The sequence below is a fragment of the Tetrahymena thermophila genome (genome assembly GCF_000189635.1).
Source record: "Tetrahymena thermophila SB210 genomic scaffold scf_8254552, whole genome shotgun sequence".
NCBI lineage: Eukaryota > Ciliophora > Oligohymenophorea > Hymenostomatida > Tetrahymenidae > Tetrahymena > Tetrahymena thermophila.
In genome coordinates this window covers 109,245-133,957 of record NW_002476323.1, presented here as the reverse complement: position 1 = coordinate 133,957, position 24,713 = coordinate 109,245, and the positions used below count along the sequence as shown (strand labels likewise).

The following is a 24,713-nucleotide window of genomic DNA, read 5'->3' as shown; positions in this document are numbered from 1 at the left end:
TCTGCTTGAATGTCTTATTGTGATCATCTAGTTTTTTTATAGAAAGTAATTGATTGTTTTATTATTTTTTAATCATCAACTAATATCAACTAAAAAAATTTTACAAATATTTAATGAAACTAAAATCCATTAAAATTATTTTATTGTATAATTTTTTAATCTAAATAAAAATCACTCTAGTTTTTTATCGTTTGAATATGTAATTTTTATTCGGTTTTTAAGGTTTAATTATTTGTATGGTTATTTTATTTATTATTTAAGTGTTATTTATTATTCTTTAAGTTGATTACAAAACTATAATTATAATTAAAAATAAAATGTTTCACAAATAGTGAAATTACTAATTATAAAGAGATAAAGTTTTTATAATTAAATTATATTGTTGAAAAAGATACTTTTTTTATACATTAAGTAAATTATTTAGGTTAGAAAATAACTGCAATAAAATGAGTACTATAACCTAATATTTTACCACAATCTTATCATTATTTATTAAGATAATGTTTTTAATTCATAAAAAAATATCTGAAAATAGGAATCATCAAATATAAATTGAAGTTACCACAAATATATGATTAATAATTAACTAATTTGTCAATTAATCACAAATATTAGAGAGTATATTATATATTTTCCAATTTTTGTGATCTTTAACAACATTACATAATTAAGTTGAGTGTAATCAAAATATTAAGAAAAGAATTTTAAACAAAATGGCTTCTTTTAACTTATTTTTCTAATAATTCTTATACTTTTTTTATAAAATCTTTAGCTTGACTTAATAAAATTATAAACAGAGTATATACTTTCATAACTTTTAAATTAATATATAAACATATCATGAAAAAGTAGTTTTATGTAATATAAATTATTTTGATGAAATTATAATCAGTACCTATGCCAGCTAGATTACTTTTGATTAGTGGATTTGAGAAAAAGAAAAATTTTAATGCTTTTTAAAAGGAAAATATTCTCGTATATCATATCATTAAATATGATTACTTAGAGAATATGAATATTTAGCTAATTTTTGAGTTTTAAATCAACAAAAAAAATCTATGAAAATAAGATTATTGAATATTTTAAAATTGCTTAAATCACTAAATTTCTAAATCAAAATAAACATTTTGATTTTGTGTTTATTATTATCATCATCAGCATTCAAGCTATTGCATTGATTGAATATACTTTGACTTAGATAAAAAAATTTGATTTAATGTGATGCAAAACATCTAGTCGAATAATTTACAGAAAGCAAAAAAAACATTATCACCTTTTTATAATAAGTAAATTAATTAAGAAGCAAAAGCTAATAAATTTCTTTTTAACGCAAAAAAAAAAATAAATAAATTAACAAATTAGAATACTTTCAAAAGGAAGTAATATTTATTCATTAATATAAAAACATACTGTATAATCAAGTAAGAGTAAATATAGATCAAAGAAAATTGTTTTCTTAAAGCATATAAGAAAAGATTAACTCCTCATAAACAATAAGAACAACGCAAAAAAAAAAAGTTATAATTTATATGGGAAACAGTAATAGCCATAAATCTAATGGATACACAGGCCCTTACACTTTGTAAAATAGCACCTTCATTTTGTTTATTGATAAACATTTAAATAAAAAATAACATTAATAATATCATCAACTTAAAATAATATATCTTAAAATCCAAAATGAGTTAAACAAAGTATATAAAAGGATTTTTTTTATTTATTAAAGGAGTATTAAAGCATTGTGCTGGAAATAAGAATCACATTAGTTATTTGATTTTGAGTCTAAAGACATTATCAAAAAGAAGATTAAAGTCAAAAAATCAGGTATTTATAATTTATATAGACTTTTACTTTACTTTTTGAATTTAAGCTTTAATCATAAGCAAAATAATGTCTGTGTTATTAATTAAGTGTTTAATAAATATAAAGGATACTTAACTCGCTCACAAAACAATGAGATATCTTTCTCTGAAAATTATGTAAAAAAATTATTTTTTGTTTTAATTCGAATATTTATTGATTATATCCTATAAAAGTCTTAGGAAAATGAGAGTTTTTTACAAATTGGTCATCAACAGTAGAAATATACATTACAGAATGAATCTATGGACAATAAAGATTAACATGGTATAAGCGACAAGAGTGTTTGGATAATTATTAATACTTTTAAAGATAATGAATAGGAAAAGGTAATAAATACATTTCAGTTTATTTAACAAAAAATGATTTCAATCTACTTGAGATTATTATTTTTTACTATTTTTTTATTCATAAATTTGTTTTGTAAATTAGGGTTTTTATGAATTGTCTGCTGATGATTACATTAAGATTGGAAGAGTCAGACTAAGAATAAAAGAAATTAATCCAATAGGCGATTTCTCATAATAAGAACCTGTAACAAAAAATTTACATATTTTATTAAATTAAATGAAGCTGCTCGATTTACTTGTTTTAAAGTTTATGCTTTTTGAGTCAGTAGCTAGCATTAAAAAACAAGGAATATTTTCTTGATTATTATTTGCTAAAATAAAATGTATTGTAATAATAAATACATATCTAATAGTTTTATTTATTTTTCTTGATTTACATTAAAAGACCTATTTTAATAATACAATTTTTATAAATTTTAGGAAGAACTCTTAACTTATAATTCTAAAAATGGAACTAAACCAACTGAAGAAATATAATGCAGAATATGTCTTGGTGACACTTATATAGATGATAATCCATTCATAGCTCCATGTTCTTGCACAGGAAGTGTTTAGTACATACACTTAATATGCTTAAAAATATGGCTATAAAATAAATTAGTTATTAAATAAAATGATTATTACACAGAATACTAATGGAAAAAATTAGAATGTGAGTTATGCAAACAACCTTTAAAACGTAATTTATTCACTAAAATTAGTTGAAAATTGTTTCGAAAGTTTACTTAATTTATTCTTTTATAGACACTTCATGCATAATCATTTATCTGTTTTGATAAAAAAATTTAAAATCTACACATCCGTCAATTTCATAAATTGAAGCTCTTATTACTCTATATAACATTTTATTTTAATTTATTAGCATATATTAATCATAATGGTCGAGTATTCTCAACATTCACTATAAGAAATCCAGCATGCCCATATATAATCCTTGAAAAGCTCCAAAAAGATACTAATGAGCCTAAATCTTAAATTATAGTTAATTTTTCAACTACAGCCAAGGAAAATAAACCAAAAAAAGAAAAAACTCTTCTCAAAATTGTAAGCTAATAAATTTTTGAAATAATAATAAAAATTTAAGGAATTAAGCTTTTGTTATTTCAAAAATTTAAATTTCTATATTTAATATAAAAAGGGGAGAGGAGCTCAATCACATATACGTATTAATGACATTTCTGTTTCTAGAGAGCATGCACATCTTGTACTAAAAAATAAAAAATTTTATTTGAAGGATGAAAATTCTAAATTTGGAACTCTTGTTTTAGTAAGAGAGCCTATAGCCTTCTCGGTTGATTGGAACAAAGTATCTATTTAAATAGGTTAAACTGTCCTTTAACTTAAACTTAAAAAAGCTTCTTCAGGCTTTTTCTCTTGCAAGTAATTAATTTATATGATTTAGTATTTTCCTATTTGAAAAAAAATAATTTAAAAATAATATTTCGATTGATTTATAAAATAAAATGATAATTTTTAATAAAAATTAAGTTCTTAACAACCTGAGGAAGATCTGTTCGAAGATTTATAATAAAAAAAAATTTTAAATAAATATGAAAGAGATAACTCTTAGAATGGACTTTAGCCTGATAATTACAGATTCGAAAAGAGCTAAACAGGATAAATAAATGACCCATTTTAAGTTAGCACCTTTCATAAAATTAATTTTAATAATACAAATAAAAGGGTTTGATTTTCTCCATTAAAAAAAGAAAAGAATTTTTCTCTTTTTTAAAAATTGATTCTTTAAAACTAAATTAATTACTATTATTAATGCAACTATTACTGAAAAACAACTTCTAACTTTAAACTTAAAACATAAACTAATAAATAAATAACTAATCTATAATTCATCATTTTAATTGTTTGCTGAATGAAGTAGATATTATTCTAAACAATAAATTTAATTAAAGTATTAATTAGTTGCTAGTAAAAGTTAAAATATCTAACTTACTTATATTCAAAAACTACTTCATCATACATACATACAATCAATATTTATTCTAAGAATAATTATAAATTATTAATTAAACATATAGAGAGTATTTTAATATAAAAAAATAATTAATATTAACTACATATTTATAATACTATTTACTAATTATTTTATATTGTTATTAGTATCTAATCGTCTAAAAATAATATTTTTCATTTCAATTTATTAAGTTTTATTTCTTTCATTATATAAATTAAAAAATTTTTAAATTTTTATTCCTTTTTCGATAAGTTTTTTAAATTTATTTTTAGATTCAAATATTTAATTTTCTATATTAAAAAATCTATATTAGATATTATTAAAAAATGTATTGCAATTGAAATATAAATGCTAAGATTAGTTTGGAAGAATATCTAAAATGATAATTTAATAGTAAAGCATTTTATTATTCCCACTTATAAAATACTGCTTAGTTAAATTAATTTGTCAAGAAATAACTTTATAAAATAATTTTAAAGACAAAAATGTGTAAAATATATTTGATTATTTATTCATTTTATTAAGAATAAAATATAGTTGAGAAAAAGTAAAGAATTTTATCAAATATTTTTATATCTAATTTGTTAAGCATAATAGAATAATTTAATAAACAAAATTTAAAATATAAAATATTTGTAATTATATTAATTTTAAATTAAGATTTATTATTTGCTTTCTACTTTTTTTGTTTGACCTATCATGTAAGTGAAATAATTATTTTGTAATTTCAAATAAATTTTTATATTTTGTAAAATAATCATGACGATAATCCTAATTACAAACAAAAATTTAAAAAGTACAATGATTAAATATACTGTCAATCAATTTTAACACCATTTTTTTTGTAGAAAGCCTTTGCTTCATCAATTTCTTTTAATAATGACTAGTAATCTTCAGGGTATTCTTTGAGAATCCATAAGTCATAACCTATTGAATATAATGAGTAGCAGCCAAATACCATCAATAGATATCCAGGAAGAGCTTTTGCTATAGTGTCTAAAGGCTTGTTCTTAGAAAGTAAACCACTAAAAACTACAAAACTCCAAACCAAACCAAATAGTAAAAATAAAACGATGAACTTAGTTTTTCTAACCATTTCTATTAATATTTTGCTTTTTTACTTTAAAGAATGTTAATTAAATCAACTATTTCTTCTTAATTGCTTTTAAAATTTAATAGTTTATAATTCAAATATATTTAATTAAATATTATTTATACTTTAATACATCAATCGCTTTATTTTTTTTCGTTCCTTCTACTCTTTTATGCTTAAATATTTTTCAAATATCCTCGATGAAATATAAAGTTGAAATAATTCTAAGGTTTTTCATTAAAATTGTCATGATTTAAATATTAAAATGAAAAAATAAAATGCTCAGCTTTATAAACCAATATATATAATAAATAGGATAAATGGCATTAACTATTCCGAATTATAGCAAAAAAGTAGATTAGATGAATATATTAATTTTAGTATTAATGTTTTTAATTTAAAGAATAAGATCCTTACAAATATCATTGAAATTAAAAACGTGATGACTCGGATATCTTTTATATTTTCTGATATCTATCTTTATATCAAAACTAAACAATCTTATTAAATAAATATAAAATATTGTTAATATTTTTATTTCTGAAACCTTAAAAATAAATTAAAAAAAAATATGTCCTTCCAACCAATTCAAGGAGTTTAAGTAACTCCCTTTAACCAAACTTACTTAGTATTCGTAAAGCATTAAAATATATACTATATTATGTTCTCATTTTAATTGGTTAACTAATCTTTTATAAACAGAACTCCTTATCAAGAGGAGAAGTAGGCAGATTATGTTTAGATTTACTGATAAATAACAATGATGTCAGAAAAATAGGTATTTTGAAAGATAACAAAAATAGTAGAATTAACTCATCATATAAAAATATTTATAGGATATTATAGATCTAAATTTATTGCTGACAAGGTTTAAATATCAAACTTATAGGGAAAATACTAACTTTTGTTAAGCGCAGAATTATATTAATACAAGCAATACACTTTCTTACAAATCCGTTCTGGATGCTTTGAAGTAATATTAAGCTTTGAATTTTAATTTTTACAAAATATTTAATTTAATGAATAGGGAAGAAAAAAATAGTTTTTAGAAGAAATCCATGATTTTGTTTCTTAGAATAGCTTCAAATCTTTGATATTCCTTTCTTCTCTTCCTATTTCTGATAGACCTGACTTCGAAATAAATTCACCGTAAATATTAAACATTAATTTAAAAATATTAAAATAACTAATTTAATTAAAAATAAGCACCCCAAATACTTACTATTATGGAAATCCTAAATTTGAGTAGTTGTAAAGCAAAGAATAGATCCTTAATTTGAGTTAATTCAAGAATATCAATCTAATTAAAAGAGAGGATTAAGAAATTCATGATGTCCTTTACGGATCTGGCCTAAGCTATCACTTTAGTAAAAGAAAGGAATTTGCTGATTTTAGCTTCTGTGCTTTGCTTATATATGCTTAACCAGGTTCTGATCTTGTTGGTGCAGCTAGATTATTATAACAATTTATTCATGCCTAAGCTGATTAAGCAGCATATAAACCATTAACATTTTAAGAGAAAGATATTACCAAAAATATTTCTTATTCTTTAGATTCAGTAGTTATTCTTCATGATGAATGAAAGAAAATATTTTTATATTTTGTATCACTTTAAAAATCTTAAATTTGTAAAAGATTCTTTTTTATTTTAAAGTATTTTAACAAAGGTAAATAAATATAAATTAAAATAAATTGTAAATGAAATATATATCATCAATCTGCCTTTTAATATAGATAGATGGATGATATTTTGAAATCTTTCAAATTATGATAAATAATTTAAAAGTATATAATTTATATTTCAGTTATTCATAGTTAAACCACCTATTACTAATGTTTGTTTTTCAAGTGTCTGTTAAAATAAATAAATAAATCTTTACAGTAGAATATTGAAGAAAAAAAAAACAGATAGAAAGATAAATAGATTCCTCTCTCAAATTGTAAAAATAATTGAAATAGTGAAAAGAAAAAAACGTGAAATAAGTAGAAATATATATTTTTATTGTTTATGCAAACTACAAAAGAAAAATTTAATTAATAAAGTAGAAGAAAAATAAATGATAAATTAAGATTTACAGTAGGGTTTGCATTCAGATTTCCAAAATGGATCAGCAGTTTAAGATTAGTCCAAATAGAATTAAGGAAGCTGTTAGTAAAAATAACTAAAGAAGTCAAGTGAAGGTAGCGTTCATACTATAAATTCTATTTCTACTAGCAATAAAATTGCATATGATAACTCTATTGATGAATTCAGTCGCTAATAAATTCCATCTGAAAACGACATGTCTAAGGGTTTGATTAAATAAAATAATTAAAATTTAAATAAACACTTAAAGGCTATACCAGAAATGTCTCCTTTCAAGTCATTGGCTGATAAGAATATGCCCGTATAGTCTTAATAGCCAAGAAAATTTTAGTATGCCAAAATAAATAATAATTCTATTTGTATAGAAAAGCTAGAATTTAAAATTAACTAACCTAAAAAGGATTAACTTGGTTAGTAAAGCAAAGGTGTTTTAGCTAATTAAATTTTTTTAAATTAAAATGTAGCTTTCTCTCACAGTACTGAAAATTATTCATAGCTAAAGTAACTTGATAAATTTTCTCCCTAAAATAGATTAAACTTCTACAATACATCTTAAAGAAGGTAAACTGCATAGGAATTCATTAAAGCTCAAGGTTAACGCGCAACAATAAGCGAATCTCCTAAAAAGAGCTTCAGGTATTCTAAAATATTTAATAGCTAGCCATACACAAAAGACAACTCTAACAATACTTCTTAGCCTTAATTAAATAACAATAATTCACTAGCTAGCTTGAACAATAACAGAAGCAATATCTAGTATAATACAACAAACAGGAATGGAAGTCTTGAGTCAGAAAACTTAAAAAACAAGGAGTGCGTTTATATAGTTAGATAGAGATAAATTTCAGAATAAAAAGATAACTCAAGTATCCAAAGCGTTGCTTAAAAAGTTATTGAAATAACGAAAAATTAACAGGAATATTTGTAGAATATGCAAAAATAATATAGCTCCAATTAGAGTATTAATTTTAATTAATCTTATTTGCAATTTCCTACTATATAATAATAATAATAATAATAATAATAACAACAATATCTTCTTCAAGGCTAATAGTAGTAGGGATAGCTTTTCATTAACTCAAATACACCTAAAAAATAGATTTTTATTTAAAATTAACAAGTTTAATAAATTCCAAATTTAACTCCTTAACAATAAAATTTTTCTTATCAGCCTACTAGAAACTTATCATTTCAATCAATATTTGTTCCTTAATAATAAAATTTCACAAATCTTATGTTGTAATAATAATAATAATAATAATAGCTAAATTAATTTCATTTAATCAATAATTAAAATTTGTTTTAGGCTTTAAATGTTAATAGAAGCTATTCATAAGTTGGATAAGAACAACCTCAGCGCTCTTTTTCAACTGGTTAAAATCCTTATTTTATATAGCAAAGAAGAATTTTTACTGAAAATTCTCAAAGAGATTTTTCTCCTCAATTTAGTGGTAAAGCAAATAGTTTAAAACTAACCTAAGGAAAGACTTAGCAATTTGAAGCAATTAACAAAAAGTAAATACAAAAACAGCTCTCAACTTCCAATGAATGCATAAATTAATAAGAGAATTCCAATTAAAAATAAATTCTTTTGCTTAATTAAGAAATTCAAAATAAAAATGATCTAAATTAAATGCATAGACAGACTATAGGTAGTTCTATTAGAAGTAGTGTTAAAACATAAGATATTTCAAAGTAAGCCGAATAATTTTAAAATTTTTCTTAAGGCTAGACTCCTGTTATGAATGATGAGAATAAGAACAGAGATACAGTTTCGTCTTTGAATTCATTTGGTAATCCTACAAAATTTACAGTTATTGGATAAGGTATTGGAGCAAGGTTTTCTTTTTGTAAAAATCAAGGATCTCAGCAAGATATTCAAAGTAGTTAACTTCAAGAATAAAATATTTTGAAAGAAAAAAATTAAGATAAAAAATCTGAGCCTACTAATTTAAAAAAATAAAATGCATTTTAAAATGAAAATAAAAGTAACGTTCCATAACAAAAAGGAAATTTAAAAGAAAATGAAGAAATAAATTTGACTAATTAGATAACTGAGAAATCTACAGCAGCTGGATTAACTACAATATAATCAGATTTTGATTAGCTAAATACCAAAGGAGCATTTATAAATAATTACTAATCTCTGAAAGTCTAGAATGAAACTTCTAAGTTAAGCTGTGACAGAAGTTCATAGAGAAAATCACTTACTTCTGGCCCTGTTAGTAGCATTTACTCTCCGTTAAAGAACTATTTCAAAGAAAGTAACTTATAATAAAAATAAAATATGCTCTAATTAAACGAAGATTAAGTTCCAATAACTCCTGTTTCTATGATGCAGCAAAACAAAGCAGAGCAATAAAATAATATTTTAAAGATGTAAAATAATAGAGAAGAAGCAGCTGATCCTTTAGAAATGTATCCATCTTAATATGATCCAAATGAAAATCTACAAAGAGAAAATAGATTACTCTCTTTCAAAAAGCAAGATTTAAATAAAGCTTCAGATAAAAATTTAAGAATGACCACCACTGATGAGTAAGATTAAAATAACAACTAATTTTAGAGTAATAATAGTATCTTTTAGGTGCAATTATAACGAAATTCTTCATCAGGAAAAAAGTTTTCTTTAAATAAGCTTAAATAAATAATAACATCAGACACAAAAAATGCAGAGTGCAGCTAATATATCGATTAATACACTAACTCAAAAAATAAAGAACTAATTGAAAAGCATAAAAGTAGAATATAAAGGATTTACAACACTACTATGACTAATACAAGTGCAGATAATCACTTTTATGATAGGATTCTATCTTCCTTTGAAAAAAACTCAGCTATGGCTCGTAATACGGATAATAGGTACAGTCATTCTGTTTCAAGAAACTATTCTAGCTGGAATCCTTTTTACATCTAGGAAAATAATTAAGCTAATTAATCCTTTGATAGATCCAACAAAATAGTTTAAATTCAGCAAATTTTCCAAAATTAAGGTTAAAACTTATCTTTAACACCTGTTAACTTAAGCCTAAATAACAACAATGTTAATAATAATAATTTCATAAAAGAATCATCTATAAATGTTAAACCTTTTACAGTTTCCTCATTTTAAGCTACTCCTATAAATAAGCAGTAAGAAAATAGAGATAACAACAGTTTCCTAGTTTAAGAATATTCTTCATAGACTAAAACTATGCTTGGATTAGTCAATTAATAAAATTCTAATATTTTTATGGAGAAACAGCAAGCTTTAGAGAATTTACCAGCTAATAAAATGATTAACGATCCTGAAGAAAATAAAAAATTTTAACGCAACATGGTTTTGTCAGTTTAACCTGCTGCAAAATAAATAAATGAAGAAGTAGAATCAAAAAGGACATTCTTAGAGTCAGACCGCTAAGCTCCTCCTGCTTAGCTGCTTTAAACATGCTATTCTTATGAAAGCAAATTTAAACCATCTCCTAAATACTAATAAAAATCGAATTATTAATCTTTAATGTAAAATACATAAGAGAAGTAAGGTTTAAATTAAAATATTAGTGAGAATAATATAAAATAATTTTAACAAGATTAACATTTTGAATAAAACCTTAATTTGTAATAAATATAAGATAAACCAAAAGAGAATATAAATACTTTATTCAATAGAAATAGGTCTGCTTCTTCTGGATTTGTTTATTAGAATGCAAATTAATCAAATGGGACTTATAACAACTACTATTCTGAAAAACAAATAACAGATAAGCAAACATCTCCTACTTAAGATTTGCCAATTACAAAATAGCTGCAACAAAAATATTAGCAAGCAATTCACTCATTCAATGAAAAGTAAGAGATATTTGCAAATCAATTAAAACCAAAACTGTAAAATGGACAAGGAGTAGAACTAAATAACCATATAAAATAAGGATAGGATTCTTTCCAATCTTTTACTTTTACTCGTAAAAAGAGTGCAACTGAATTATCTAAAAGTAATATCAACTCAAAAAATTCTCTAAATCTGTCTGTTGAATTAAAAAAGAAATCTCTCTTTCTTCCTCCTAAGCCACAATAGCAGTAACAACCAAATAATAATAATAACACTTCTTAATCCTCTACTTTATAGAATTAAAGTTATGAGGACATTAAAAAAGGATAGAGTGTATAAAATGTGGATGCTAAAAATTAAAAGAACTAAATCTTTAAGAATCCAAGATCTATAAAAGACTCTATAATAAATGGCAGATAAACATTTTCTCAATCATTTGAAGATGTTAAAAACAGTGAACTCTTTGTTTAATCTTTAAGTTCACCCTTAGTAAAACTCTCAGATATTTGTCATAATAAGTCTTACACTACAGCTTACATAAATGCTAAAGAGACAAAATTCAATGGTTAAAATGTAAGCGGACAAAGACTTAAAACTTTTGAAGATAATTATGATTTTAATTAATCTTCCAACTATAATAGCTTGCAACTTTATAGTCATAAAAAGTAAGGTAACTCATAACATTCCTTCTTAGATAAGGAAATAGGTAATAAGATAATTCAGATTAATACTGATTAGCACATTCTCGATGTAAACTAAGAAGAAGATAAAGAAAATACTTAAGAATCTATTATAAAATCTAACAAATTTCCTCTATTCTAAGAATTTTTTAGTAGCATTTAAAAAGAATACTAAAATAACCTAAAAGAAAACCAAGTTCTATAACAAAGATAATATAATAGCAATTTATCAACACAAGAAGCAAGTTATTTGTAAAGTCAATAATGCCAATTAAAAAATAATTCATCAACTTCTTCATAGGGCTAAAAAATGCATCAATATGATGAAGTCAAAGAGGCAAACTCATCTAAAAATTACTCATAAAAAAGTGATTTAATTTGTTCATATTCTTCATACTAATCCTAACAGACTAAGTAAGTAGATTCATAATTTATTAGAAATGAAGAAAATCAAGTAAAATTGGTTTAATCTTCGTAAGCTAGTATCAGATAAAACTTGAAGGCATAGAATTTAAAAAGCTATTAACAGTCTAAGTCTTGCACTGATAATGATTCCTCATTATTTAATAAATCAAGTTCAACTATCCCTCATAATGATTAAAGCAACTGTAAAAGTATTTCAGATTCTGTTTTAAATAAAATTGATTCTAATCTACTTAAGGAAAAGCCTTTTATCAACAGTAAAAGTAATGATAATTCTTGCAATTAATCTTAGCTAACATAGTAAAAGAGATAAATCAAATAAAGAGTATTTTAAAAAGAAGAAAATAAATTTTCTTAAATAAAATAATAATAAAAAGATGCTTTAGAGGCTTAAAGTTAAATCAGAACAGTTACTAATAATAGCTTTAGTTAATCTTAATAACGAAGTTAAATGAAAAATTAAAAGTAAAACAATGATTCTTATATACATTCAAAAGACAATTCTGTTAATAATATAAGATAAAATGCAACAGAAAATAACTCAAATAACTCAAATAAGTAAATTTATACTAATAACAATAATTCAAAATTAAATATTCAGTAAAGCAGTAATAATAAAATTAATTAGTCAACATTACAGCAAAATAACGTTCTCACAAATAATGTTTAAAATACTCAGCCATATGGAACTTAAAGTAACGTACCTACTTAGCATAGCTTATAAAATACTTCTAATAATATATCTAAAATAACAGACTGCTCAAATAGTAAATTAATTTAGATATTTATGGCAAATTCACAATTAGATTTACTAACAGGAGGTAATAATAGTAAAAATAAAAGCTAATTGAATTCTAAACAAACTAAATAAAATGAAAACTTAACAAAAGATTAAAGCTATTTAAATGACTTACTAACAGCTAATTAAAAATTGGCTTAGTCTATTTAATAGCAATTTAAATAATAGCAAGAGTAAAATCATTAAAATAGTACTAATTTATGCTTAAACTGCAATAAATTAATACCATCTAAAGACTATATAAATCATTCCTAGGTTTGCAGCATTGACAATAATCAATAATAATTTAAAAATATAAACTTAAAAGGTGATGATCATCCTAATAAATTGAATCAAAACGATAACTTAAATTACCTACATTAAAAGTAAATTGAATGTAATAAAAATTTAGAGTTAGTGAAATTATAAGCCCATTAAAAACTTCACAGTGGAGAAACGTTTTCTGCATCTAGGCTTTGCTTATATGTTAATTTTTTTATTGAATGTCTTAACTTGATAATTATAAACAACTAAAGTTACAAAGAACTTAAAAGCAGTCTAAACGATCTTACAGCCATTATGGAAAAAATAGCAATCTCTGGTGAAGATGATCATACAGAACAATTTTTAGCATTTGCTCATAAAGGTTATGAAATAGGATTATAAAAATTAGGCATTATTAAAAGGCTTAAATGATCTAAAACACAAAATTATTCAATGTAAATAAAAAAAATACAAATTAATATATTGAAAATTAAATGTATACAAACTTCCATAAATAATATATCTGTTGTATAAAAATCTTCTTTTTTATTAACAAATAATTTTTAAGCCTTTAACTAAAAATTATAATTTTTTTATCAGCTAATTTTGTAATGCACATTAAGTTAGTTAATGGTTAAAAAATATTAAAAGCTTGTTTCTTATATCACATTAAAATTTTATGATCCTAAAACAATAATAATCAGTAATTGATCATTTCAAATAATAAGTAATTTATTAAATCAGTTTAATAAATTTAGGTACTATTTAAAGGCTTAAATTATTTAAAACTAAATTATTATTAAAAGTATATATATATCTAAGCTTACCACAGCTTAATAACTATCTTTTAATTATTTAATTGAATGTTAAATACTTAGTAAGTTGTATAAATAGTCTGATTGTTTTAAAAAAAAAGCTTTTTTTACAACAAATAAATTTTTAAACTCTAAAATATATGATGATACATTTTTTAAATGCAGATAACAGTAAATCTCTCTATTAAATATATTGAATCATCTTTTTTATGCTAAAAAGGAATATTAAAGAATTTAATTTTAGTAAAATTATAATAAAAAAGAGTTTATTTAAACAAATTTGAAATTATGTCTAAATTAAATTTATAGATTTAGCAGCCTTATTTATACAATATTAAAAATTTAATTAAGTGTATGAAGATTAATTTAAATAAATTTTCTATTCTATTAATAGTCTTATAATGTGTATTTTCAAGAAACTTTCTATTTATTAATTTGCACTTTTCAAAATTTTAAGGATATAATTTATTAACAAAAAAAATTTTTATATCAAGGAAAGAGGAAAGGAAGATAAAATAACTTAGAAAAATCAAATTTCAATTTTAAATAGCAAGATTATAAGATGTCTTATTTATTACCTCACTTAAAGAATGGTTGGGAAGTAGATCAAGCTATCCTTCATGAGGAAGAAAGATTAGTTATTATTAGATTTGGTCATGATTGGGACCCTGAATGCATGAAAATGGATGAAATCCTCTATAAAGTAGCTGATAAGATAAAAAATTTTGCTGTAATTTATTTAGTTGACATTACAAAAGTACCTGATTTTAACACTATGTATGAATTGTATGATCCCGTAACTGTTATGTTCTTTTTCAGAAACAAACATATGATGATTGATTTAGGTACAGGTAATAACAATAAAATTAATTGGGCCATGAATAATAAATAAGAATTTATTGACATATGCGAAATCGTTTATCGTGGTGCTCGTAAAGGAAAAGGTCTAGTTATTGCTCCAAAAGATTATTCAACTAAATACAAATATTGAAATAATTAAATAAATATCACAAACTTACTATATACTATAGACTTTTATAAAATGTTCATATTGTTATTTTAGTTAAAAACTTTAGTTTCTCACTTTCAAAAATTATATAAGCTTTTTTGTTAAAATGTCTATTAAGTTATTAGAAAAGAATATTTTTTATTTCAATTCTAATAATTTTATTTGAATTCTTTTGGATTATTAGATCATAATTATACTTTAATCGCTTACTTTTGTATTATAAATATTAATATTTTAATGGTTTTTTTCTTTTATTTTTTATATTTTGGAGTAAAAACAAAATAATTTTTTAATTTAAGAAAAAATAAATTTGAATTAAAAGATAATAAAATAAATGTTTATTTCGAAATAGAAATATGCAGATTTTTATTTTATTAAAATACAAAAAATATTATTCCACTTTATATTAATAAAGAATATTATTTATTTATTCATTTTAATAACTTTACTTGTTAAAAATATAAATTAAATTTTTAAAGTGTTATAAGGGAAATGATTATTTAAATTATCTGGCTAAAATAGAAATATTAGCATATCTTAAATAAATTTTGAGAAAATCTAATTGATATTAATTTATTTGTAAATCAATTTGGTATAACATAATAAGAGAAGTAATACAACTGGTTGTTTAAATTATCTTATGAAAGTAGAAATAAAAATAAATTAATTTAGAAAAGGGCAAATTACTCATAAATAAATTTATATATGCAAAAATATAAGAACTAATAAGAAATTCTATCAAGAAGATTCTATTTAATTTTTAGTTTTCAAAAAAAAGATAATTGGATAGATAAATAAATACAAAAGTAGAGAATTTAATTTAGTACAAGTATAATTAATAAATGAATAGATTATAAAAGACAGTTAGGCAATTTAAATATTTGCAAAATAGCTTTAATTCAGTTATTCAATTCCGATTATAGTATTTTAGCAACTAGAATGGTGATGAAGCTAATAAAGGAAGTGAAGATACTTAAACTAATTTAGAAAATAAATAGCAAAATGATAAATTAAATGAATTAAATTTAAATGAAGCACAAGAAGATTTCGAAAATATAAAATAACAAAGATAATATCAGAAAAAGGAATCTATAAAATTTCAATTATCTGAAGTAAATATTTAGATTTTTTCATTTTATTTTTAGGTTACAATGATATCTTAAAGTATTAGCCGACATATATTTATGAATGTTTTTAATTTTTGTTAATTTTAATTTTTTTATAAAATAGCAATAGGACTTTAAAACTGAGAGAGTAGAAAGAACAAATTAAAATGAGACTTTCTCTAAATTTTTGTAATTAGCTTAAAGTTAATAATATAACAGCAAAGAGTTTTAAGAACTCAAACCTAGTTTGATACAACTTATAAAGTCAGAGAAGAATTGCAAATATTTACATAAATACAATAGGAATTTAATTCATTATCAATTTTAAGATAAGGAATTAGCAAATGCTTTAGCTGCCTAATTTTAGCAAGTAAAAAGAACTTTTGAGCATTTAGATTTAAGAAGCATGATTTCTGTTTGCACCTTTTTTGTAAATAAGTAGAATTTGTTGCTAGAATAATACTAAAATTTATCTGTTTATATAGTAGAAACTACTCTACGTAATATAAATAAATAAGAGGAAACTAGTTTTAACTCTATTTAGTTCGTTTTCCATAGTTTGAGCAAGATTTATATCGAAGATTATTCTTTATTTGATGAAAATATGGCTCGCTTTGAAAAAAATTTCTAAAGTTTTAGTGATTTCTAATTTGTTTCTATTTTAGAAAAAATTTATGACATTTAAATGAAGTTAAGTAAAAGTTAAAAATATCAGATGGTAAACAGTCAAGTTAAAAAAAGGCTAAGATTTTTTTTGCAGAACCCTAATGTTACTCAAAGAATTCTATAAATTACAGAATCAGAAACTGATACAAGTTAATATGAGCTTTCTAAAATGTAAGGAGGAGAAAATAACTAAGCTCAATCCGTTATTGCTAAACTATCAGTTGTACTTTCTAAACTGTTTAGACAATTAATCTTTTAAAATTAGATTAATATTTAAAGCAACGAAGAAGACTTAGATAGTTTTAATTATAATGATGTGTAGGATTTGGATATTATTTAAAAGGAATATTCTACTAAATATGCAGAAGCATGGAAAAAAATTGAAACTTTTACTTTGAAAAATTATAAAATTTTGGAAGATAAGAATTTCTAATAGATCATACTTGCATTGACATCAACTAGATATGGATCTCTCGAGCTCTACACCAAGCTTTTAGATGAATTTTACTATAGAATAACCAATAGACCAATTGAAAATATTGAGAGTTCTTTCTTTTGCATCGTTTTGAGATGCTTCTACTCATCCCGTATTCAACCTATAAACTTAGAAAAGTATGAAAAAGACTTTGCCGAGTTTACTAAAAAAAAGTTACCAAGCTTTTAAATGTCTAACAAGATGACAACAATAGCTTCTTATAGCTCAATAGGAGATGGAGAAATGGTTGAATATATTATATCTTAGATAACCAAAGATGAAATCAGAATGCTTAATAAAAAAGGTTAAAATATTTTGTTTTGGTCTCTTTGTAATGTTGGTGTTTTCAAAGAAGATTTCTTCTATGACTTTATGGTCAAATTAGCTTCTCCAACTGACTTGTATTACTCTTAATATCCCATAGATTTGGTACAAGTTACCTAAATTTTTTAGACTATTAAAATCAACTAAAAGTAATTCTGGAAAAAGCATGAGTAAATCTTAGAAAAGAAATTAGAAGATTTTTGTGAACTTACCTACACTTACCACACAATGAAAATCTAGAGCTAATCAAATTATAGAAAGAAGACAATAGGCTCAATAGATGTATCAGACTTACTAAATGCTATGCAAGTTGAATTCTATTTCGAACCTATCATTGAAAAAATATTCAATGTTGATTTTGTTATTAAAGGTATTACTGAAGCTAAGTTAGAGGAATATAAGAGTAAAAAAATAGCTCTTGCTACCTAATTTAGAGATCTGTCTCTTAAAGAATACATTTCTGTGAAAAAATTTGATTAAACCCAACATAAGATAAATAAGAAGTATGATATACTATTAGAAATAGATGGTTGCACACATTTCCTTTCAAAAAATATTAAACGTTAATCAACAAATTCTAAAATAGATACCCTTTAAAAGCTTGGATATAAAGTTATCCAATTAGATACTTATGAATTAAGGTAGCTCTCTTAATCCTAAGATAGAGTCAAAACAGTTGAATATCTAATTTCTAAGATGGAAGGCTAAGTCATCAAAAAATAAAAAAGACGTTCTACTAAAAGCAAAGACGAAGAGGAAATAGTTGAAGCAGTTTAATCAAATTAAGTTGAAAATTAATGAAAAGATACAATTAAAAAAATTGTTGTTATAATATTTAATTGAAATTAAAAATAAATTTTGTTTATTTGTTTATTGAAATTTTAATAAAATTTAATCATTCAGAATATTTTAATAAATGAATTTAGTTTGTTTATGTTTTTTAATAAATTATAATAATTAATTAATTTATGGTGATTAAAATATCAACTTTTAACTGAAAGTATTATCTACTTGTGCAGGATTTGTTCGTCTTAATTAATAGTGTAGCTTATTTTCTGATTAATTTTAATAATATTTATTATTTTTCACAAATTAAATATTAACACTCTAATTTTTTTAAAACAATATCTAAGCAAATTCATTGAATAAATAGATTTTATTTAGCTAAGATGTCTTTACAAACTAAGTTATAATAAAACAATATTCATATTTCTTAAGATATACTCAAAGAGTTTGCAAGCGAAGTACTTAACTTTATTGAGCAAATTAAATATGAAAGTAGCAATCTTACACTTGAATAAATTTAAAGAATAATTAGTAATTCTATAAACGAGTAAAAGGAATAAGTGATTGCTTAGTTAATGAATAAAATAGCTTTATTAGAAGAAGAAAATAGTTAGTATAAATCTAAAAATAGATAGTTAAAGCAATTGCTTAGAAAAATTCAAGATCAAGAATAAAATGATAAATTTTTGAAATTTGGAGACATATCAAGTATTAAACATGATGAACTTACTAATAAGATTTTAAAAGATAAGAATTTAACTAAAGAAAAGAATGAATCTCTGAGTTAAGAAAGTAAAAAATGTGAAGGAAACCAATTAAAATGCTGTAACTGTTAAAATTTTAACTCTGATGTGGTTTCTAATAAAGTCCGCTAGTAATAACAATAACTAAAAGTTTTATCAGAATAGCTTTTAAAAAATTAATGTAATCTTTAAAAGGTTGAATCTTTACAAAAAGGATATTTAAAAACTATATCAGCATAAAAGGAAACAATAAATGAGCTTGAATATGAGAAAAATAATCTATTATGTTTCTTAAAATCAATAAATAAAACTAACCAATCAGTAAATACACTTTTATTTCATTTATTTTTATAATTTGTATTAATTATTTTATAATAATTAGATTGTTGGCTAAGAATTAATGAATAGAACAACAGAATTAATATAAAACCAATCAATTAAATTAAATGATAAAAATGATATAAACTGTATTTATTAAAATTAAAAATAAGCTATTCCAAAACAAATAAATGATTCTCAGCTTTCTTCATTATTAAGTTTTTCTAAAGATTTAGACTCTTTCTCTCATTAGCATTTAAATAATTCATTATAGAAGCCATCAAATAGCCTTAAATAGATTAAATTATCTTGAAAGAAGGAATACTAATTTGAAGTTTTGTCCTATATAGGATTAATATAAAATTATAAACACTATAAATCAGCATAAATTAAAATCTCCCACTTTTGACCCATTTATGAACCTTAATTAAAATATTTTATTTTTTTATAAATTTTAACCTGATTTAATAGAAATTTCCTGTAGTTAATTATTGGGATATTTTATATGGAATTATTTTAAAATTTTTAAATAATAATAATAAATTCTATAGAATAATTAGAACATATATTTATTTGATAATAATTTATTAAGATATAGCTTAATACTTGAACTATATCCATGATAGAGACATCGCGAATCACTTAATCATAAATTACTAAATTATTCATTTATTTAGATTTTAATTTTAATATCAATTTGATATTAATATTTAAAACTCTACTTTATCTAAATATCATTAACATAATGCAAAATATACAATTTAACACTACATTTTTATAATATATAAAAACAAAAAGGCAAGTATATATATTCTTGCTATATATACATTTTAATACTTATATAATAATTTAGTAAAGGTACTATTTATTGGTTTAACTAGGTAAAATGTTTAAATTTGTATTACATACATATATTTGTTAGTTTAATTTGAATATATTAAACATAATTTTATAATAAATGTTTTTATGATAAATTAGAATATATTAACTAAAATCTAACTTTTAAGAAATATTGTTGGTTAATAGATATAATTTAAAGGTACTTAAAGTTTAAAAATTTTCTTGAGGCTTTTCTTCACTTACTCAGATTATAACTAATTTGGTTAAATATCAAGTTGAAAATTGATTCTTAATCAAAGAAGACATATTGATAGATAGCAGATGTAATTGTAAGGTTTATATTCTAGTTTTTATTTCATAGAGGTTTTATCATTATTTTTGAATATTTCTAATAAAATCTGGAAATTTTAATTACCCGCTAAAAATTTTACTTCAGAGAATTTTAAGTTTATAAAATCTTATTCATTAATATAATCAGATGTTTATATTTAGAAAATCAAGTTTTTTCTTTTAAAAAAATTTAATACTAAACTATTCAATAGCGAAAATACCTTAGCAGCTAACAGCACAAATGAGTTAAAAAAGTACAATTTAATTGTTAAACTTTTAGCTTAAACCAATTTTCAATTATAAAATAGATATGACTGACTATTTTAAGGCTAAGCCTGAGGCAAAAGAAAAGCCTAAGAAGAAAGTAGCCAAAAATGAAATGGAAGAAGAGGAAGAAGTGAAAGTAGATAAAGTAGAAAAAAAAGAAAAATTAGCTGGCGAATTCCCTACATTCGATGAATTTTAAGATGATTTATGTTCTTGGAAAGATATTTTAGGAACTTACATAAAATCTCAAAAATTTAAAAGTATTTACACCTTTGTAAAGAAGGAGTATGCAGATAAAACAGTAAAAATTGATCTTATTTCTCTAAACATGAATTAAAAAATTATATAAATAGTGTTATCCTCCTGCCCATGAGATATTCAATGTTTTCAAGTAGACTCCTCTTAATACACTGAAAGTAGAATAATTTTTTTAGGAAATCTAATTTTATATAAAAAAACTATTATCAATAAAGGTTGTAATCGTTGGCTAAGATCCTTATCACTAGCCTGGTTAAGCTATGGGTCTTTGCTTCTCTGTAAAAAAGGGTGTTAAGCCACCTCCTTCCTTGGTCAATATATACAAATCTTTATCAAACGATCCTAAGATTAAAGGATTTAAAACACCAAATCATGGAGATTTAACTAAGTGGGCAAATTAAGGTAATTAAAATTAATCAATATTTATTTTGATTATTTATCTTAGGTAGATTAAAATAATATATTTTGTTTGTTAAAGGTGTTTTTCTACTTAACGATATAATGACTGTTGAATATGATAAGCCTGCTTCACACAGCAAATCTGGTTGGGCTGATTTCACTTCAGAAGTTATTAAAATAATAAACAAAGAGTGCAAAGATATTGTATTCTTACTGTGGGGTAAGCCAGCATAAAAAAAGGCTTCAATAGTTGATACAAAGAAGTAAGAAATTTATCTTTTTAATTATTTTTAAACAAGTTATAGCAATCATAATTGTGGAAATTATTTAAAAAAATATACTAAAAAGTTAATACATTAATTTTATAAATTTATTTTTTTTCTTTTGCTTATAATTTATTTACATTCTAGTTTCCAAATAAAATATTTTGTTGGATGAAAGTTAATGAAAGCTAAATTTAGGTTTAGAAGATAATTTATTTAATAATGCAAAATAATTTTAAATAAAATTACATTTTTTTTTTTTAAGATTAAAAATTAATTATTATCTATTTTCTCCTCCTTACACTTTTGAAAAAAGCAATGATAACTGAATTATGCATATAAATATTTTGTGAATACAAAATATTGTTATTTATTGTTATTTCAAAGATTTTTAAATGTGTATAATTTAATAAGATTTTATAAATACACTCTAATGATTATAAATATTATTGTTTTCTTAGTATATAATTTTAAGATAATTTAAAAATGAAAAGTAGGAATAAAATTTTTACCCGTAGGTGTAGATAAAATAATTATTTAAATGACAATTTTATTGAAAGCTTGTTTTTAATTATGCCTTTAATATTACAAAAGGCTTAGAAATTTTAATAATATAAATCAAAAATATGATGCCCATTATTTTTATTTGATTGTTAATTTTCAGCTTATAATAAGACTATCAAAAAAAATTAATATTATTATCAAAAAGGCATCACGTACTAGCTACTTCTCATCCATCTCCTTTAGGCTATATGAAAGGATTTGATAAGGCGAGTAAAAAATATGAATTAATTAAAAATTTTACATTTAATTTTAAATAAAAAAATAGATTGCTTCTCTGCATGTAATGAAATTCTTGTAAAGCTTGGTAAAGAGCCTATAGATTGGTAGGTCTGAAGAGCTACAATTTTCTCCATTCAATTTAATAAAATTACATTCAAAAGATAAATAATATAAGCAACAAAATTTGATTATATGAGAGATAGAAAAGTTAATTGACTAAATTTTATATATATTTATTTATTAGTGTTATAGAATTAATTAAGATTCGTTACTGAGTATATTTATCGTGCAATCAACTCTATAATTTTTATCATTATTTTAGCAAAATGTATGTTCACTGATTCATTCTACCTACCTTCAATTATTTATTCATTTATAAAAATCATACTAAATAATTTCACCCACATTTATTTGATAAAAAATCTATTTGATTATTATTTACAAAAAGAAGTAAGTCATTTTTTTTCTAAAATCATAAAAAAAAATTTGTACAATTTGCAAATATTCAATTTCAATTTTTCTTTTTAAAAAATGAATGAAATCAATATCAAAAATCATTTGTAAAAGGTAAAGTTTTTGACAAAAAGGATTAAATAATTATTGACTTAAATAAATATTTTGTAGTGAAATTCATAATCTTGATAGAAAAACTTTTTTTAATTAAATACTGATATTTATTTAATGGTATTTTTTTTAGAGTAACATATTATTTTTTTTAAGTTTTATTTTGCTTATGAGTAATCATACACCTAACTGCATACCATCTCATTAAATAATTTGAATTTTTCATTTTTAATACTAAAAATAGTTTAATATTTAAGTATTTAAGTTAGATATAGTATTTATTTATTCTTTGATTTTATTTACTTCGAAATAAAATTATCAAAATTAAATTTTCAATCTGAAAATTTGTTCATTATTGATTATCAAAACATAAAAACTTAAAAAATGCTGGTATACTTGCTATTTTTAAGAAAGTAATCTAATTTATTTCTTTCATTAATTTGTTATTTAATGTATAAAATGATCTTTTGAATATTAAAAAATACAGAGCAGTTGGAAATACTTAATTGCATCTACATAAAAAATGATAAATTTAAAAAGAAAACTAAAATAATTATTCAAATAGATTTATTTAAATTAATTGTTACTTTAATATAAAAAACCAAGATATTCTAAAAGCCTCTATTTTATAACCATTTAAGCTAAAAATTCCAATTTTATTTTTATTTGCATTTTTTTATTGATTATTTTGTAATAAACCAAATATGTAAATAAAAAGAAAAAAATGAACAAAAAATTTTATTTAGTTTTTAATCGTTTTAAATAACTGTAATATATCAATAAAAAATTTAGCACTTTTATTATTTTATATCAATGTTCCAAATCTATTTATCTCCTAGATTTTATTTCTGACATTTTGGTATACTAACTAATACTATTATGGTACTTACAGTTTTGATGAGCGAGGAAAATAAATGCGTATCTTATTTGTTTTTGAAGAATAAGTATTTGAATTAAATCAAAAAGTAATTAAGAATATCAATTTAAAAAAATTTTTATTTATATTGGAAAATCATAGTATGCATGTTTAGGATTTACTATTTTTCGAAAGATTATTTTCAAAAGTTAGTTATGTGAGATACCTAACTTATTTAGTATTTTATCTTGGGAATGGAAGATTAAAATTTGTATACATGATTAATAAAAATATTAATAATCTAAACTGCTTTAAAATAAATTAAATTAATAGTTTTTTATGAATTTGATCAAATTAACTTTCAATAAAAAAATTAATTTCCCAAACAGATTTAATACAAATCTTTATTTTTTGAATATTGTTTCAATTAAGTTGAGAAAATAGATTAAGAAGAAATTTTAATTTAAATATTTAATTTTATTTAGAATATATAATATACTACATATTAAATGAAGATTTTTATATAATTATGTATCAGAAGTAACGATACATAAGCTGAAAAATATTTTCACTAACCATCTACCTAGTACTTACTTT

The 24,713-nt window shown here is 22.0% G+C and overlaps 8 protein-coding genes across 8 annotated transcripts; 7 read left to right on the top strand and 1 right to left on the bottom strand. All coding sequences in view use genetic code 6, as the record gives it.

Annotated features, from left to right (window-relative positions):
• Window positions 1–1,529: 1,529 nt before the first annotated feature.
• Window positions 1,530–3,900, top strand: TTHERM_00794320 (zinc finger protein; the record flags this gene model as incomplete). Its single annotated transcript, XM_001020951.2, has 9 exons — window positions 1,530–1,582; window positions 1,727–1,824; window positions 1,930–1,979; window positions 2,037–2,189; window positions 2,293–2,394; window positions 2,631–2,889; window positions 3,073–3,254; window positions 3,349–3,590; window positions 3,699–3,900. 9 exons carry the CDS (start codon window positions 1,530–1,532, stop codon window positions 3,898–3,900), a joined length of 1,341 nt encoding a protein of 446 aa, XP_001020951.2.
• Window positions 3,901–4,999: 1,099 nt separating this feature from the next.
• On the bottom strand, window positions 5,000–5,278 carry TTHERM_00794310 (dolichol-phosphate mannosyltransferase subunit 3; the record flags this gene model as incomplete). The annotated part of the gene is made up of 1 exon (XM_001020950.3): window positions 5,000–5,278. One exon carries the CDS (start codon window positions 5,276–5,278, stop codon window positions 5,000–5,002), a length of 279 nt encoding a protein of 92 aa, XP_001020950.1.
• Window positions 5,279–5,846: 568 nt separating this feature from the next.
• On the top strand, window positions 5,847–6,857 carry TTHERM_00794300 (PAC2 family protein; the record flags this gene model as incomplete). Its single annotated transcript, XM_001020949.3, has 5 exons — window positions 5,847–5,909; window positions 5,978–6,053; window positions 6,112–6,248; window positions 6,303–6,424; window positions 6,482–6,857. 5 exons carry the CDS (start codon window positions 5,847–5,849, stop codon window positions 6,855–6,857), a joined length of 774 nt encoding a protein of 257 aa, XP_001020949.1.
• Window positions 6,858–7,332: 475 nt separating this feature from the next.
• Window positions 7,333–13,746, top strand: TTHERM_00794290 (hypothetical protein; the record flags this gene model as incomplete). The annotated part of the gene is made up of 1 exon (XM_001020948.2): window positions 7,333–13,746. The coding sequence occupies one exon, from the start codon at window positions 7,333–7,335 to the stop codon at window positions 13,744–13,746; it is 6,414 nt and encodes a 2,137-aa protein (XP_001020948.2).
• Window positions 13,747–14,691: 945 nt separating this feature from the next.
• Window positions 14,692–15,120, top strand: TTHERM_00794280 (component of the U4/U6.U5 snRNP/mitosis protein DIM1; the record flags this gene model as incomplete). Its single annotated transcript, XM_001020947.3, has 1 exon — window positions 14,692–15,120. One exon carries the CDS (start codon window positions 14,692–14,694, stop codon window positions 15,118–15,120), a length of 429 nt encoding a protein of 142 aa, XP_001020947.1.
• An 860-nt stretch (window positions 15,121–15,980) lies between these two features.
• On the top strand, window positions 15,981–18,510 carry TTHERM_00794270 (RAP domain protein; the record flags this gene model as incomplete). The annotated part of the gene is made up of 2 exons (XM_001020946.2): window positions 15,981–16,250; window positions 16,369–18,510. 2 exons carry the CDS (start codon window positions 15,981–15,983, stop codon window positions 18,508–18,510), a joined length of 2,412 nt encoding a protein of 803 aa, XP_001020946.2.
• A 368-nt stretch (window positions 18,511–18,878) lies between these two features.
• On the top strand, window positions 18,879–19,869 carry TTHERM_00794260 (hypothetical protein; the record flags this gene model as incomplete). Its single annotated transcript, XM_001020945.1, has 2 exons — window positions 18,879–19,559; window positions 19,621–19,869. The coding sequence occupies 2 exons, from the start codon at window positions 18,879–18,881 to the stop codon at window positions 19,867–19,869; spliced, it is 930 nt and encodes a 309-aa protein (XP_001020945.1).
• A 1,005-nt stretch (window positions 19,870–20,874) lies between these two features.
• Window positions 20,875–22,810, top strand: TTHERM_00794250 (uracil-DNA glycosylase superfamily protein; the record flags this gene model as incomplete). The annotated part of the gene is made up of 7 exons (XM_001020944.3): window positions 20,875–20,980; window positions 21,035–21,294; window positions 21,347–21,409; window positions 21,467–21,653; window positions 21,730–21,913; window positions 22,623–22,687; window positions 22,743–22,810. The coding sequence occupies 7 exons, from the start codon at window positions 20,875–20,877 to the stop codon at window positions 22,808–22,810; spliced, it is 933 nt and encodes a 310-aa protein (XP_001020944.3).
• Between the last annotated feature and the right edge of the window lie 1,903 nt (window positions 22,811–24,713).